Genomic DNA, 18,799 nt, shown 5'->3' with positions numbered 1-18,799 from the left:
TTATCTTGTAAGTTTCTATTAGATCTCCACGCAACCTTCTAAACTCTAATGAATACAATCCCAGGATCCTCAGCCAATCATCATATGTTAGGCCTACCATTCCAGGGATCAACCGTGTGAATCTCAGCTGGACACACTCCGGTGCCAGTATGTCCTTCCCGAGGTGTGGGGCCCAAAATTGGACACTGTATTCTAAAATGGGCCCCACCTAGAGCTTTGTAAAATCTCAGGAGCACATCGCTGTTTTTATATTCCAACCCTCTTGAGAGAAATGACAACATTAGATTTGCTTTCTTAATCATGGACTCAACCTACAAATCAATCCAGATCCCTTTGTACTTTGGCTTTATAAATTATCTCACCATTTAAAAGATAGTCCATGCCTGTATTCTTTTTTCCAAAGGGCAAGACCTCACACTTGCTCACATTGAATTTCAGCCATTTCTTGGACCACTCTCCTAAACCGTCGAAATTTTTCTGCATCCTCCTCAGTACTACCTGCCCGTCTGCCTAACTTTGTACCATTGGTGAACTTTGACAGAATGCCCCCATCCCTTCATCCAGACCATTAATATATAATGTGAACAGCTGCGGCCCCAAAACTGAATCCTGCGGGACCCCACTAGTCACTAGCTGCCATTCAAAAAAGTACCTTTTATCCCAAGTTTCTGCCTTCTGTCAGACAGCCAATCCCCAATCCATGCCAGTAGTTCACCTCAAACACCATAGGTCTTCACCTTACTCAGCATCTTGTCAAAGATCTTTTGTAAGTCTAGATAGATGACATCCACTGGGTTTCCCTGGTCTAACCTACTTGTTTCCTTTTGAAAAGAATACTAGCAGGTTTGTCAGGCACGACCTCCCCTTACTAAATCCATGCTGACTTGTTCTAATCCGACCCTGCACTTCCAAGAATTTAGAAATTTCATCCTTAACGATGGATTCCAGAATTTTACCTACAACTGAGGTTAGGCTAATTGGCCTATCATTTTCCATCTTTTGTCTTGATCCTTTCTTGGACAAGGGGGTTACAACAGTGATAAGAACACCAAAACTGCTCATATTAGTGATCCAACTAATTGCATGGTTTAGCATTGTATAGTTTAAGCAAGACATCCATATTTTTATATTCCATTCTTTGAAATCAGGGCCAGCATTCTATTTGCCTTTCTTATAACTGCTGAAGTTCTATGCTAGCTTTTGGTGCATGACGTTCCTCAATTCCCACTGTGCTGCAGCTTTCCACAATAATTCTCCATCTAAATAATATTCAGCTCCTCCTTTCTTGCTCCAAGGACATAACTTCATTTTCCCAAATTATGTGACATCCGCCAAGATTTTGCCTAGTCACTTGTCTACATATCTCTGTAGCCTTTGTTACATCCTCACTCATCTTCCTACCTTCCTTCCTATTTTTGCATCATCTACAAACTTGGTAATAGTATATTCACTTCTGTTATTAATAAAATTGTAAATAATTGTGACACACACACACACACACACACACACACACACAAAAAATGGCCTTCTTATCTTAACTGATTGTGTTCTATTGATTAGCCAGTCCTCAATGTATGTGAAAAAAACTACCCCCACTTATTCAGTTGCCTTTTATGTGAGACGTATTTGAAAATCCAAATATATTATATCTATTAGTTCTCATCTTTATATCCTTCATGTTACCTTCTCAAATAATTCTAATGAATTTGTCAGGTATAAATTCCTGTTCAAGTTTTTATTAAGTCATGCTTAATATCAGTGCATCCACTATTTCTATAGCTGCTCACTTTAATATCCTAAGATTCAACTCCTCAGGTCCAAGGACTGATTAGACTTTAGCCCCATTTATACCCCAGTATTTTTTTCTTTGGTGACGTTTATTGCATTTATTTCCTCTTTCCCTTTGCTCCTTGATAATTTAGTATTTTGGAAATGTTATTCATATTTTCTATGAAGACAGATGCAACGTATTTACTCAGTTTGTCTGTCATTTCCTGGCTCTCCCTTATTACTTCCCCAGCCTGAATTGATCAATTACTTCATATTCTGAGGAGATTGTGGCAGAACTAACATATTTCATTAAACTTCACTGGAGTAACAATCTGAAAATCAAGCCTGCTATTCCCAGAGTTGTCACAAAGGTAAAAGATACTAAAAAGTACATACTATTCTCCAATTTTAGAAGAATATCAAACCCAGATTGACAGAAAATATGGAACAGATTTCTTTACTAATAATGATTACAGTTTATCACAGTTAATTAGATCTAGGTACAGGTAAACAACTATGAACCATCAGCATATAACTCTACTAATTAGGACTATAATCCCTGCAAAGTTCCCCTTATGCACTCACAGACCAACAGATAGGGAAAAACAGTGATGCTTATGGACAGAGGGGAAGACTGGGAACAGTGATTCCTGTACAAAATGGTTACTGAGATGATTCTTACGGTTTTTTTGCTGCTTCTTAGTCATTCTTCTCCGGATGCTTCCACTGGTTTGCAAGAGGCACAGGGTGGCTTTTTCAGTTAGAAAATGTCTGGCTTATCAATTAAAAGTCAGTCTATAGCAACCACTAAAGGAAAGATAACTTATTTTAGCTTTGACTTTTACTGAAAAGAACAGAGAGACCTTCTTTGCTGGAGGTCTGATACTTTCTCTGTATCTTATTCTCAGGCCCAGTCTGTTCAGCTATCTGGGAAGAAGTCACAATCTCACACAGGTCCATAACTGGCAGGGCATGCTGAATTACCCATCTACTGACTTGTATTCTTGTAAGCTTGCCTCAATGGCATGTTTGTTTGTATTAAGCCTTCACAGGTACAAGTTAATACTAATTTTACTATCATATAGTCATATTGATTACATTTTGAGAGCTGTTTAAGGCAGCTATTAAGGCATTTCTCCTACAGCTTTAAGAATGAATGAGAGAGATCTCACAGTGGGCTAGGCTGGTATCTGCCCATACAACATAGCAAAGTAACAACAAGCTATCCTGAAATTTTCAAAAATACCTAAGACGCTGTACATCTCGATTACTCTATTTGGCATCATGTGATAGATAACATAATAAGTGCCCAAGTTGCAAATTTATTTGGATTTTGAATTTATTATCAAAAAAGCAGAGTTGTAATTAGGTGTGTCAAGTTATATGTTGCCATCTAGTGGTCAGAAATATAATTGATAATTAAATATTTGTTCAGGATTTTCCAGTTAAGTGCTTCATAGGAACCAAATTGTACAACTTTAGTCTACGGTTCTGACTGTTCATTGTAAAGTATGGAAAATAAGAGATTAATGGTATGCAATTTCCTGATTTAGGTCTGGATTTTCACACTTGAGGCAATTAGTGAAAGTTAAATTCCTTGCTCAGCCCACTTATCGAAGGAGAAAGTGCTTGTGATGAGAGGATTTTCACAACTGGGAGATGGATGAAAGTTGTAGTCTGGCCAGCCAACCTGGGAAATGTTCAAAGGTGGCCATGGGGTGCTGAGTGTGAAGGCAGGTTGTTCGAAAAGCCTGTTTCAATGCTTACACTCCTTCACACCTATGTATTTCCTATATGTAAACATATTTGCTCATGCCATGTTATGCACCCAACCCCAAAAGCCACTCATGCTCTATTAGCCAGTCTGCAGCCCCAACAACACATTATGATCTCATATCACCATTCCAGGCAGTGTTATTTCCATAACAATTCACCAAACATGCATTTATAGAAAACATCATAATGACAGTCAAAGATCAGAGAGTCATACAGCATGGATACAGACCCTTCAGTCCAACTACTCCATGTGGACCATGTTCCAAGCCAAACTAGTCCCAATTGCCTGCATTTGCTCCATGTCCCTCCAAACCTGTCCTATTCTTGTATTTATCCAAATGTCTTTTAAATGTTGCAACTGTACCTGCATCCACCACTGCCTCTGGCAGTTCATTCCACATACAAACCAATCTCTGTGTAAAGAGGTTTCCCTCATGTCCTCTTTAAATCTTTTTCCTCTCACCTTAAAAATATGTCCCCCACTTTTGAACGATCTAACTGATGAAGGGCCCCTGCCCAAGACATCAATTTTCCTGCTCCTCAGATGCTGCCTGACCTGCTGGGCTTTTCTAACACCACTCTAATCTCAACTTTGGAAATAGCCCCTAATGATTTTTATAAACCTTTATAAGGTCACCACTCAACTTGCAACACTCCAGTGAAAAATGTCCCAGCCTATCAAGCTGATTTTTAAAACTCAAAGCCTCCATTCTTGGCAACATCATGGTAAATCATTTCTGAACCCTCTCCAGTTTAATAATTTCCTTCCTTAAATGACTCCACATAGGCCAGTATTCCATCACCAACTCATCCTTCATTTGTGTTTCATTTGGTAATCTTGTAAATAAATTCTGTTTTGTTTAAAACTAAGTGGTTTGAGCAGCTGCATGCCTCCTGGAATATCCATGTTACACCTGCTTAAAGCAACGAGCAAAGTTAGGGTCTGGGCTACTTTCTTGAAATGTTTTGAGGGGGTCTGGCCTAGTCCATAACATGAGTCATTCTGATTCAGTAAAATTCTAGCCATATGGATATTTAAGACTCCAATATGGAAGATCAGAACCTGGAGGCTTAAAGACGAAAGCAGATAGTTTGAATAAAGTTTAAGTCAAATGGCAGATGGTCTCTTGTGAATTGTTAAAATACATTTTGCATTTCATGGTTCACAGTTCAGTTATTTGTTGAATGTTGCCCATTTCCTTAATATCACAGAGCTACTTTCTCAGCTCACTTATCTGCAAGGCTTGGAATTGTACAATATAATCTCCAACTTAAATTCTATCCCGGGACAAATGACTAACTTTTTAGGTTGCCATATTTGACTATATATTATCAGAGATCATTTACCCTTCAGATATGATCTGATTAGCAGAATATAACAGATTCCTTTAAAATTCACTTTGTCATTCCACCCCACTCAGAGTTTCTTTGAACTTATTTAAAATGAATTTGCATTGCAATTCAGCAATTTAGGATAAGTATTACATTAAACTTGCACTGGAAACCTGGAGTCAACGCCTGAATCAAGGAAACTAAGATGTATTTAATCTGCACTGGCTAAATCCAAGTTTACTTCATTTCTGATTTAAATGATTTTCTGAATTGCAACTGTTATACAGGCAGGTACGCTGACAAATGAAGGAAAACAAAAAAAGCAGCATGAGAAATTAACATCACTCATTTCTTTACAATTGGTCAGCATTATTTAAACAAAATAATACCATGATTATAAAACCAGAATCTCAACTATTTGAGATTCTGAAAATACATTTAAAATTGTGTTTCTGGGTTGTGTGAGGTTAGCCAGATAAAATTAAGGAGCCAAGTACCAAACTCCTAGGATAAACATTCGAGTTATGCATATTGCATCTGAGATTTCCACTGTTGGTAAAGTAAGGAGGAACAATTCCCAGTACAGAAGCATTGCTAACTTGTGAACATAGATTAAAGATGCTTGGCAAAAGAAACAGAGGTATTGTGAGAACATATTTAAAAATTCTCAAGATTAGAAATGCAGAGCCTGTGAACATGGTAGAAACAGATCAAACTGTACCTTTCAAAAAGAAAATAATAAATACTTGAACAGAAAATATTTGGAATTCAATGGAAAGGAAAAGAGAGTGGGATTGGTTGAATTCTTTTCAGTCATGCTTAGATATCACGAAGTCCCTTTACACGGATAACACAATATTACTAAGAGGACAGATTGTTCAGCATATTTAAAATACTGCAGATTAATTCTGTGATTCTATGACTCTATAATTGAAGTAAAACTGATTAATACTTTAGTGCATATTTGTTGTTATTGTCTAATTTAACATTGGATTAAAACATGCTAATGGAGGTATGTTAAGCAACTGCCTCAGCTTGGGAGTGAATCTGGTAAAATGTAAATAATTTTACTTTGATGTTTTATTTATACCATCCCTTTAATTTGGATTTTGTTTAAAGATATGCCATGAGACTGAAGAATCATTCAGATGTAACAGCCACTCAAGCAGATAAGCAGCTAGCTGCTTTGTGGTGAGTTTCTTAATTATGAGATAAAAATTAAATCCGATTACATAAAATTGTTGTGATAGTATAAAGTATTGGAGATTAGAGGATGTGCATTTTGTGTCTTACTGCAAGTATAGAAGTATTTTGTTTAAAATCCAAATTCAGTTGTTTCTATCATGTATATGTTTGCCTTTCAATAAGTAGCTTAGCAAGACAACATTTTAGGGCATGGAGAGTTATTAAATACTGAATAGCGTCAATTGTCCTACTTGAATCACCCACCACCAAGCTCCCCTACCCCCACCCCACGCACCACCACCATCACCACCACCACCACCACCACTGGTGGTAGGGAAGTGTTGAGCATTAGCCACTACACTATCTCTAAAAGAAGGATTATTTGCATGATAGCCATATGTACCGATAAATCTGCTCCCTCTGGAAGCTACAGTAGAACTCCTTGTCTCCAGCCTTGCTAGAGGACCCTGAGACAGACTGTCAGCATCACCTAGTGGAGTGAGGTATAAAAGATTCCCAAGACAAGCATTCTGAGACAGAAGGAGATTTATTGAAGCTGATTGGAATTGGTTCTTTCTCTTCTACAAAGGAGCTAGCTGTTTGGTGAGTCTGTGATAAGTGGTTAACGTCCTTTCTGTTCTTAATTTTTAATATAGTATACATATATAAGGTTAATAAAATACATGAAAAAATCTTTCAGTGTGCAGAAATAGAACTAACAAAACTATAAAGCAATTATTTGCAGAAGGGAAAGTACTTGAAAGTGTCTTTCTTATGCTTTTGAGTATTTAGCATTTTGCTTTGGTTTATTTGACTTTTGTGATGCTAAGTATATGTTACAGTTTCTCTCCGGTTCAGGGATACTGGTTGCTCCTGTGAGCAGTCTTTGTATTTTACATTCAAGGTTAAGCCTTTACTGGCCAATATCTAATTATACAATGGTGTAATCTTGTTCCAAAACAGAAGCACCACCTGATGACCGGAACTGAAAATCAAACCTTCACCAGTGCTTTCAGATGCATTTCTCCAGTTCTTCGGTAGCAGATTGAAACAAAGCAGAGAACAAGTAGAAGCACAGCATGAAAGTTATAATGAAAATACACTCACTTCGCTTCCTTTAGAAAAATAAATAAACCACATTAATCTATGTTAGTGAACCAATTTAACAATTGGACTGCATTCTGGGGAAGGTGGGACCTGTACAAGCAGGACAGGTTACACCTGAACCAGAAGGGCACCAATATCCTGGGGGGTAGGTTTGCTAGCACTCTTCGGGGGGGTTTAAACTAATTTGGCAGGGGGATGGGATCCGGACTTGTAGTCCAGCAAGTAGGTTAGCTGTTTTTCAGGATGTCCAAGAATGTAGGGAGGCTGTGGAGAAGGTAGCACTGACAGGGAATACTTGCGGACACAGAGATGGGCTCAAGTGTGTATACTTCAACGCAAGAAGTATCAGAAATAAGGTGGGTGAACTTAAGGCGTGGATTGGTACTTGTGACTAAGACGTTGTGGCCATCACGGAAACGTGGATAGAAGGGGGACAAGAATGGTTGTTGGAGGTTCCTGGTTACAGATGTTTCAGTAAGATTAGGGAGAGTGGTAAAAAAAGGAGGGGGGTGTGGCATTGCTAATTAGAAATGGTATAATGACTGCAGAAAGGCAGTTCGTGGGGGATCTGCCTTCAGAGGTAGTATGGGTTGAAGTCAGAAATAGGAAAGGAGCAGTCACCTTGTTGGGTGTTTATTACAGGCCCCCCAATAGCAGCAGAGATGTGGAGAAACAGATTGGGAAACAGATTTTGGAAAGGTGCAGAAGCCACAGGATAGTAGTCATGGGCGACTTCAACTTCCCAAATATTGATTGGAAGCTCTTTAGATCATGTAGATTGGACGGGGCAGTGTTTGTGCAGTGTGTCCAGGAAGCTTTTCTAACTCAGTATGTAGATTGTCCAACCAGAGGGGAGGCCATATTGGATTTGGTACTCGGTAACGAACCGGGACAAGTGATAGGCTTGTTAGTGGGTGAGCATTTTGGTGATGGTGACCACAATTCTGTGACTTTCACCTTGGTTATGGAGAGAGATAGATGCGTGCAACAGGGTAGGTTTTATAATTGGGGGAAGGGTAAATACGATGCTGCAAGACAGGATCTGAGGAGCATAAGTTGGGAGCATAGGTTGTCAGGGAAGGATGTCATTGAAATGTGGAACTTTTTCAAGGAACAGATACGACGTGTCCTTGATATGAATGTACCTGTCCGGCAGGAAAGAGATGGTTGTGTGAGGGAACCTTGGTTGATGAGGGAGGTTGAATGTCTAGTAAAGAGGAAGAAGGAGGCTTACATAAGGTTGAGGAAACAAGGTTCAGACAGAGTGTTGGAGGGATACAGGATAGCCAGGAGGGAGCTGAAGAAAGGGATTAGGAAAGCTAAGAGAAGGCATGAAAAATCTTTGGTGGGTAGGATCAAGGATAACCCCAAGGCCTTTTATGTGTATGTGAGAAACATGAGAATGACGAGAACAAGGGTAGTCCGATCAAGGACAGTAGTGGGAGACTGTGTATTGAGTCAGAAGAGATAGGAGAGGTCTTGAATGAGTACTTTTCTTCAGTATTTACAAATGAGAGGGACCGTATTGTTGAAGAGGAGAGTATGAAACGGACTGGTAAGCTAGAGGAGATACTTGTTAGGAAGGAAGGTGTGTCCCCCGGGCCTGACGGGATATATCCTAGGATTATGTGGGAAGCAAGAGAGGAAATTGCAGAGCTGTTGGCAATGACCTTTTCGTCTTCACTGTCAATGGGGGTGATGCCAGGGGACTGGAGAGTGGCGAATGTTGTGCCCCTGCTCAAAAAAAGGAATAGGGATAACCCCGGGAATTACAGGCCAGTTAGTCTTACTTCGGTGGTAGGCAAAGTAAAGGAAAGGGTACTGAGGGCTAGGATTTATGAGTATTTGGAAAGACAGTGCTTGATTAGGGACAGCCAGCACAGACTTGTGAGGGGTAGGTCTTGCCTTACAAGTCTTATTGAATTCTTTGAGGAGGTGACCAAGCATGTGGATGAGGGTAGAGCAGTGGATGTAGTGTACATGGATTTTAGTAAGGCATTTGATAAGGTTCCCCATGGTAGGCTTATGTGGAATGTCAAGAGGCATTGGATAGTGGGAAATTTGGCCAGTTGGATCGAGAACTGGCTAACCAGTCAAAGTCAGAGAGTGGTGGTAGATGGTAAATATTCAGCCTGGAGCCCAGTTACAAGTGGAGTTCCGCAGGGATCAGTTCTGGGTCCTCTGCTGTTCGTAATTTTTGTTAATGACTTGGAAGAGGGAGTCGAAGGGTGGGTCAGTAAATTTGCAGATGATACGAAGATAGGTGGAGTTGTGGATAGTGAGTAGGGCTGTTGTCAGCTGCAAAGGGACTTAGATATGATGCCGAGCTGGGCTGAGGAGTGGCAGATGGAATTCAACCCTGTCAAGTGTGAGGTTGTCCATTTTGGAAGGACAAATAAGAATTCGGAATACAGGGTTAACGGTAGGGTTCTTAGTAAGGTGGAGGAGCAGATGGATCTTGGGGTCTAGGTCCATAGCTCTTTGAGAGTTGCCACTCAGGTGGATAGAGCTTGTAAGAAGGCCTATGGTGTATTAGCATTCATTAGCAGAGGGATTGAATTCAAGAGTTGTGAGGTGATGTTGCAGCTTTACAGGACCTTGGTAAGGCCACATTTGGAGTACTGTGTGCAGTTCTGGTCGCCTCACTTTAGGAAAGATGTGGAAGCTTTGGAGAGGGAGCAGAGGAGATTTACCGGGCTGTTGCCTGGAATGGAGAATAGGTCGTATGAGGATAGGTTGAGAGTGCTAGGCCTTTTCTTATTGGAACGGCGAAGGATGAGGGGTGACTTGATAGAGGTTTATAAGATGATCAGGGGAATAGATAGGGTAGACAGTCAGAGACTTTTTCCCTGGGTACAACAGAGTGTTACAAGGGACATAAATTTAAGGTGAAGGGTGGAAGGTATAGGGGAGATGTCAGGGGTAGGTTCTTTACCCAGAGAGTGGTGGGGGCATGGAATGCGCTGCCTGTGGGAGTGGCAGAGTCAGAATCAATGATGACCTTTAAGCGGCAATTGGATAGGTACATGGATAGGTTAGGACAAATGTTCGGCACAACATCGTGGGCTGAAGGGCCTGTTCTGTGCTGTATTGTTCTATGTTCTATGTTTGTGTTCTATTAACCTATTTTGATCATTTTTCTGGATTTGACGAGGTCAAAATATGTTCAATGGATTTTCTCTTGCTGGACGGCACTGCCTTCACAGAACTAGCTAATTGACCTTCAAAATTTCTTTTCTGACAGTTTTTTTTCAATCTGAATCACATGGAGTGATTTTGAATTCCATTATTCCAGGTCGCTCGCTAAAATTGCCAACTCTCAACCACTATCCATGACCCCTTTCCTCACAAGTGTCAATTCTTGGCATGAATGACAAGATGATTGACATGTTATTGCGGAAATGAGGCAAGATTCAATAGAGTACAGTTGTCCTCTTTAGTACAGAAGAGGCATGGGGATGACTTAATTGAAGAATACAAAATAATGAAAAGCTTGAATAAATTGGACAGCAAAGACCTGTTTACCTGAATGGAGGGATAGAAGGATTAGAAGGGAAGTGAGGCAATTTTATTTTTCATTCTGGAATTCACTGACAGTTGGGAGTTTGAAAGAAAAGTCCTCAACATATTTTAGAGGTATTTGGATCTGCACTTGAATCATTATAACTCACAAAGCTATGGACCAGTTGCAGGTTAGTGGGTTTGGAATGGGAACTTAATGGATGCTTATACTCAAGATGGTACAGAGGAGATTCAATGGATGTTGCCTGAGCTGGAGCATTTTAACTCTGAAAAGAGACTAGATAAACTGAGATTGTTTTCTTAGGAGTAGAGAAGGCTGACAGAGGACATGATTGAGTTGTACAGAATAATAAGGGGCATAGGTGGATATGTAGAAAATTTTCCACATGGTAATGGGGTCAATAACCGAAGGGATAGATTTAAGGTCAGTGACAAAAGGTTTCAAGGAGATTTAAGAAACATTTGTTTTCACTCAGAGAGTGATGGGGATCTGGAAATCTGTCGAAAAGAGAGGTAGAGGGGAGAACCATCACAACATTTAAGAAGTATTAGCTGAACATTTGAAATGCATACAAGGCTACTGGCCAAGTACTAGAAATGGGGCTAGAGTAGATATGTACTTTATGACCAACACTGAAAAGATGGCCAAAGGGCCTCTTTCCAAAGTATAAAACTCTATGACTTCATACCTAGTTTATCCACCTGGCATAAACACTAATTGGCTGAATGGCCTCCTTCTGTTCGGTTATATTTTTTGGTACTAGTCCTATAAGAATAGCACCATGACATCAATACACTAGCTTCAATAGCTTTATTGTTGAGTCTATAAACAAGGACAGCAATAACATACCCATGTGGAAGAGCAGGATATCTCTGTTAGAAGCATTTGGTGTTCCATGTACTTCCATGTTTGATGCCAGGGAGGAGATTACGAGCCTGAGGCTTTCATCTTTATGTCATCAGTGTCTGCAGGAATAGTACCAGAAGACTGGAGGATAGCAAAAGTTGTTCCCTTGTTCAAGGAGCCTGGTAATTATAGACCAGTGAGCCTTACTTTGGTTGTAGGTAAAGTGTTGGAAAAGGTTATAAGGGATAGGATTGAAATCATCTCGAAAGGAATAAGTTGATTAGAGATAGTCCACATGGTTTTGTGAAGGGTAAGTCATGCCTCACAAACCCTATTGAGTTCTTTGAGAAGGTGGCCAAACAGGTGGATGAGAGTAAAGCCATTGATGTGGTGTATATGGATTTCAGTAAGACGTTTGATAAGGTTCCCCATGGTAGGCTACTACTCAAAATACGGAGGCATGGGATTGAGGGCAATTTAGCAGTTTGGATCAGAAATTGTCTAGCTGAAAGAAGATGGAGGGTGTTGGTTGACGGGAAATGTTCATCCTGGAGTTTACAGTTACTAGTGGTGTACTGCAGGGTCTGTTTTGGATCCACTGCTGGTTGTCATTTTTATAAATGATCTGGATGACGGTGTAGGAGGATGGGTTAGTAAATTTATGGATGACATAAGGTCAGTACAGTTGTGGATACTGCCAAGGGATGTTGTAAGTTACAGAGGGACATGAATGGGCTGGGTTGACCTGGACTGAGAGGTGGCAAATGGAGTTTAATGCAGGAAAGTTGAGGTGATATACTTTGGAAGGAGTAACAGGAATGGGCAAATGGTAAGATTCTTGGTAGTGCGATGAGCAGAGAGATCTCGGTGTCCATGTACATTGATCCCTCAAAGTTGCCACCTAGTTTTTAATTCTACAGAGGGTGGCATGGTGGCTTAATGGTTAGCACTGCTGCAGGGTCCCAGCTTCAATTCCAGCCTCGGGCAACTGTCTGTGTGGAGTTTGTACATTCTCCCCGTGTCTGTGCGGATCTCTTCCGGGTGCTCCTGTTTCCTCCCACGGTCCAAAGGTATGCAGGTCAAGTGAATTGGCCATGCTAAATTGCCTATAGTGTTAGGTGCATTAGTTAGAGGGTCCGGGCAGGTTACTCTTCGGAGGGTCGGTGTTGACTTGATGGGCTTGTTTCCACACTGTGGGGAATCTAATCTAGGTTGATAAGGCTGTTAAGGCGGCATATGGTGTGTTAGTTTTTATTAGTAGAGGGATCAGGTTTCAGAACCATGAGGTCATGCTGCAGCTGTACAAAACTCTATTGCGGCCACACTTCGGAATATTGCGTGCACTTCTGGTCACCACATTATCGGAAGGATGTGGAAGCTTTAGAAAGGGTTCAGAAGAGATTTACGAGGATTTTGCCTGGTATAGAGGGAAGGTCTTACAAGGAAAGATTGAGGAACTTGAGGCTGTTTTCGTTAGAGAGAAGAAGGTTGAGAGGTGAATTAATTGAGATACATAAGATGATCAGAGGGTTAGATAGGGTGGACAGTGAGAGCCTTTTGTCTCAGAATTTGATGGCTAGCATGAGGGGGCGTACCTTCAAATTGAGGGGTGATAGATATAGGACAGATATCAGACGTAGTTTCTTTACTCAGAAAGTAGTAGGGGGGTGGAACGTACTGCCTGCAACAGTTGTAGACTCGCCAGCTTTACAGACATTTAAATTATCATTGGATATGCATATGGACGAGAATGGAATAGCATAGGTTAGATGGGCTTCAGATTGGTTTCACAGGGCGGTGCAACATTAAGGGCCGAAGGGCCTGTACTGCACTGTAATGTTCTATGTTCTATGGTTGCCATGTTTATCCTGTAGTGTCAATAATGCTCATTGCCTCACTGTTATTGTTACAGCAAAAGGCAAACAGTACAGTTTTTAAATTCAACTGTTGGTCCAACAGATGCAAGCTTTAGGAACCTATAGTCATGATTTTAAAATGCTTTGGATTAGAGATGAGATGCTTTGAATTCATATAAGTGTTTCCTTTTATAGATGTGTTAGTTTGATCCTGTTGAACATTCTGAGTCTGAGTCCAGTTTACAAAGATTTTTCTTTTTGATTTCTGCAGTTACCGTTGTTTGGCACTTCTTTTCTGGAGGATGTTTAGACTTAAGAGGGACAGTGCAGTTAAATATTCTAAAGCCCTGATCGACTATTTCAAGGTAAACATTTGATACATTTTCTAAGTTTTGTGTCACTTCATAAACTCCGACTAACTCTCCACTGTGAAAATATAATCAGAGTTATTGAATGTAGCTTGAATGACAATTTTGTTTTCAACTTTATTACATTTTATTTCAGTTCAGATGAGACGTTTCTCCAGATATAGAAATGAATTAATTTCTTAAGGAGTTCTACAAACAGTTTCCATCCTGATGACTGTAAGACATGAAGCTTCAAAGCATGTCCTGTTTTTCAAGCTCTGTAAATTAAGTAGTTATTCATATGATTGTTAGTGATTCTGAATGTTTTCAACAACAGTGAGAGGTGGGTCACAGACATGTTTGTAGTTGTTACAAAAATAAAGTTTATATCATTATTATTTTTTGACATTGTCTCTTGAATATAAAATGGAAGAACGAAGAGGTCCTGTGATCTGCTCTGAAATCTGGTGGAAAAGTGCAGGAAGATGGTTGCTATGGTGACACGAGGAATCCCCAACTCAAGATTATCTTGCTGAGAAAGTGCAAGATTATGCAAGTGTGAACAATCTGTGTGACAGCGTCTGCACTCTTTGCACAGCATCGCATGAAGTATTGGTGAATGTGTAAGGACATTAGGAACCCTCTAGGTAGTCTACAAGGGAAACATAAATATTCAGCAGCCTTAACAAATTGAAAGATACTGCACTACTCTTGTACAAAGTGCCATACTTATGTACAGAGTGTTGATATGTGTGTATCCGAAGTGACTTCACCATTATTGTTCCTTTTCCTATTATTACATCTTGGTGTCACCTTGGCAGTTGCAATTGAAGTTGAGGAAGCCTGCTGACTTTGGCAGGTGTCCTCTGGTGTTCTAGGTCATAAAGGGCTCTAGTTTGCATGGGAAATCTGAACAGGGGCAGGTGCAATCTCCTCAGCCTGACCTGATGAGAGATTGGGTCTCTGGCAAAGGGGAGTTGGTATAACAGGTCACCTCCTCAGTGGCCTGAGATGGCAATCCCTGGGTGCATGTCTGATGCTATCAGTGTGCAGTTGGACATCCCCAGCCTCTGAGGGAATGGATTACCTAGAGAGATTCCAGATGCCTTGGAGATCCCCACCTCCACACCGCCCCCCCCCCCCCCCCCACCCCACACCCCCTCCCCCAACCCCCCTTGCCTCGTTACTGAATGAACACATCTATGGCCCCAGTGATGGAGTGAAGGTCTCCGCACATTTCTGGCAAATACTGACTCTTCTGCAGGATCTGGCACTCCATGATGACAACCACCCATTCCATGGAGATCGTCTTGAACTCACATGTCGAGCTATGACACAACGTGGACATATTTTGCTCCAGTCTGCACATTATCTCTGGCACCTCTACCAGACATTCCCCTGCTTGTTTGTGCATCTCTGTTAGCCCATTAATTGCCAAGTCCAGAGACTCATCATCTGTACTGGGAGCAGCAGGGCCCTGTTCTCCAGCTATCTTCTGAGTGTCAGAGATTTTAGTCATTGCTTCCTTTACTAGCTGTGGGCCTGTGTCAGGGTTGTGATCTCCAGAATGTGAAGCTGAGCACACCCTAGATAGATTACCCACTGAGATGAATGTTATTCTCTGCACTGATGGAAGATGGGAGGAAGGTATTGAAGGTGCATCCTCTGAGGCTATTTCTTCTTAGAGATGTAGTTCGAGGGGTGGATAGAGATGGATCTGTAGTAATGAGGTTCTTCTTTTTTTATTATCGTGGCTTAGGATTGGGTTTCAGAGAATGCATCAAAACATACAAACAAGTGACCCAAGATATCATTAAGATGTTGGGACTTGGTGTGCAAATAGGAGTAACAGATTGGAGGCTTCTCACTAGATATCGCGACATATGTAAACTCTGTTTGAACATCCCTTCATCTCTAATCAACTTAGTACCTCCTTTTCAAAGGGGGTCAGGAGCCGTGAAGTGTTCATCCTGATGCCATCTTTTATGGTTATATCCTCGTTCTCCGCAAGCCTTTGTTTAGAAGCTCTCAGATGTGCTTGTTTTCCTAGTTGTGAAGTAAGGTCAGTGAACTGAAGTGAATGAACTACTGAGTGTTGTAAGTCCTTTTATGTTTTAAGTGTGAACCTGGGCAGATGTGTGAGAGGCTGTACTGCCGCGTTGCCAGTGATGCTCCATTGGTAGCTGCAATGAAGTGACAGAGTTGTCACTAGACACTTGATGGAGATACTTGGCATCCAACTTCCTGTGCAAAGACAGCAACCTGACAATGTTAACTCACATTCACAGGGGCATGAGGCACTGAGGTGACAAAGATACATACCTTGGTGGAATTCATTCACCTTCTTGTAGCACAGGAGCCTGGATTCTCCTGAGGCAGCCATGGATATTGACCTCTGCATTAATCTCTGTCCAGGCTGCCTTTGTCTGTCGTTATGGTCTACCATTGCCATCCCTTTGGAAAGTCACTTCCCTTCTCTCCTGAATAGACAACTGGGAAACTTCTAGGGAGACATGAAGAAAAAGCATTGAATTTTGGTATGTGTCATTTCTACGAGTGGTTGACAATGAAGGTTGAGATTTGCTCCTGGGTTCCAGAGAATGAAGTGCACACTGACTGTCTCTTAAATATGGCTCCCAGGCTTTGGAGATGGCAAAGTTTGGTAGGGGCAGAACATCTCGTTCACCTCCCCTTAAAATTTGGCATTTTTTATGTATATGAAAATGCAATGATCTGAGAAGAATGCAACTTCTCAAGAAAACCTGACAAGTCCAAAGTGGACTTATACCCATACTCTGTATTAAAAAAGTGTGATTCTATCCCCTAACTTACATCTCATATGCAGGAATTTTTTTTCCACAAATACAGGTTAGCTTAGCTTTACCCACAAACATGCTCATTTGAAAATTGTGGGTTGCCTGCAAATTGCATTATCTTTTAGTTTAGTCATTAACAGAAGACTCTTTAACCAAACTGACTATTCTTCTTTGCTCTCTGTTCTAGTGTAACAGAAAAGAAGTGCTAACCAGTGGTATTGCACATACTAATGTGCATCAGAAGGAATTGAGCGCACATCAGTACTGCAGTCGTCCACTTAAACTCAAATGTACACATCATCGCTGCAATTTTGGGAAAAAACAGGTATTGATTTTGTAAGCTACATTCTTAACTTATGTTTAGCAAAACTAATTTCTACAATAAATAAAATTTAAAGTAGATTTTTCAGCAATTGAATTGTAGAATTTTGTGCCATTGAATCAGTGTGTTTTTATGAGGTGTTACCAAACTTCCAAAGAAAGATGTCAATTAGGCACAATTTCACTGTGCAAGTAGAGTTAGTTCAGCTAGCTATACTATAATCAGCAGACAACCTCACACACATTCCCCGCCCCTGGGCCCCAGCCAATTGTTGACTAACTTTTACTACCTTGACCAGAAAAATACATGACGACGGAAAGTGGAACGGAGGAAGTCCAACTGATAATTTTATTACCTGTTCTAAAAGTGGAAAGGAAATGGCATACCTAGTTTGTGGGCATATTAGAGCACCTATCCCATATTCATAACCCCATTTTGTGCCTCTACATCAAAACCTCTATCATTTACTCCGTGATCCCCTTTACAACTCTGATCCCTTGCTGAATAAAAACTTGAATTTGCATGGTATCCATGGTGCTTCTCCTCAGGAATGCTTGTCATCATGGCACTGGCCACTACTGAGTTCTGTTGCAGCTGAGACTCCAACTGAATTGGCTGGCAGCTTTCAGGAATGGGACTGCCTTTTCCTGAGGTATAGACTTTCCACTTAAGGCTTATTAAGACTCCAGCATATTATGGCTACTGGGTAGTTGATTTTAAAATTGGCCTGCTCCACGCAACCTTTCAACCAGGAGGGTAAGTACACGCCTCCATTTTAAAATACGTCCCATAGAGCTATTGGAAGGAAGTCATTTGACCCATCATTGATGATGTCATGTTATTGAGAGTGAGCTACTTGGGAGCAATGAATCTATTCAAAGCTAAATAGTATCAAATACTGGGGCTTTTGTTTCCTGTACATTATTCAGTTGCCGCTGAATCATTGAACAATGTCACTGCGCTTTTAGAAGCTTTTCATCTGGCACTGATTAAGTCATTTTGCAAGAATACAACTTCAAGGGGAAAACCAATATTCACCACTAACAGGATGTCACCGTGGAGCCAAGAAGATATTTCTTCAATCACATAAATGAGTAATGTGGTAGATGAACTTCATTGCAGCAGTGATGCCAGGTATAAATGTTATATTTCCCAAAGATTGGTGCCTCATGTCAAACAGCATGTCCCATTGGATGTGAACCCAACAAGCTCACACTTGAAAAGCTTGCAACACCCTAATATAAGTAAAGATGTGGTCCAACAACACCCTGGAGTTGTTTAGGGAGAGGTGGGTGCCGCAGGGAGTCGAGTGCACTATTTCCCCCTCCAACTGTATTTTGATTTAGTCCCCGCCCTCCCCTTCACTGTTTGATCACACAGCATTGCATGTTGATGTGAAGGGCACTGCTTGTCATTGGTCACCCAAGTGTTTTCCTATGAAAAAGTTTTTAAAAAGTAAAGATGTGATTCTGCAATTGGACAATGTTTACTAGATAATGACAACAAATTTACAAATATAAGTTGGGCTCACAGAATGGCACATGTGCATTTACTAGAAGCTATGTATAATAATGTATATGGCCCTGTCTCTTTGCAGATGGAAAGAACATGTATACGCACTGCACCTGTTTCAATGCAACAAAATTTGTGATAGCCATTGACTAGTTCATTTCTCAGGGCACTACCTTGATGAATCAAAGTCAAATTCCTAGTTCAAAATTTAACCAAAGCCTGGCAGTTAATTGTCAATCAGCATTAACAGGTACATCCTTCATGGCAATTAGATTAGATTACTTACAGTGTGAAAACAGGCCCTTAGGCCCAACAAGTCCACACCAACCCGCTGAAGCACAACCCACCCATACCCCTACATTTACCCCTTACCTAACACTACGGGAAATTTAGCATGGCCAACTCAC

The 18,799-nt window shown here is 40.8% G+C and overlaps 1 protein-coding gene across 2 annotated transcripts in view; it reads left to right on the top strand.

Annotated features, from left to right (window-relative positions):
• The window catches only part of aff3 (AF4/FMR2 family, member 3), a 94,362-nt gene that overhangs the window by 70,581 nt on the left and 4,982 nt on the right, over nt 1-18,799 (top strand). For both annotated transcript variants that reach the window (XM_060826633.1, XM_060826632.1), the window contains exons 11-13: nt 5,998-6,069; nt 13,667-13,760; nt 16,746-16,883. In XM_060826633.1, coding sequence (XP_060682616.1) covers nt 5,998-6,069; nt 13,667-13,760; nt 16,746-16,883 — 304 coding nt within the window. The remainder of the gene's footprint in view (nt 1-5,997; nt 6,070-13,666; nt 13,761-16,745; nt 16,884-18,799) is intronic.

The sequence above is a fragment of the Hemiscyllium ocellatum genome, chromosome 6, assembly GCF_020745735.1.
Source record: "Hemiscyllium ocellatum isolate sHemOce1 chromosome 6, sHemOce1.pat.X.cur, whole genome shotgun sequence".
NCBI lineage: Eukaryota > Metazoa > Chordata > Chondrichthyes > Orectolobiformes > Hemiscylliidae > Hemiscyllium > Hemiscyllium ocellatum.
The sequence above is the reverse complement of the archived record's forward strand: the minus strand, read 5'-3'. Positions and strand labels throughout refer to the sequence as shown.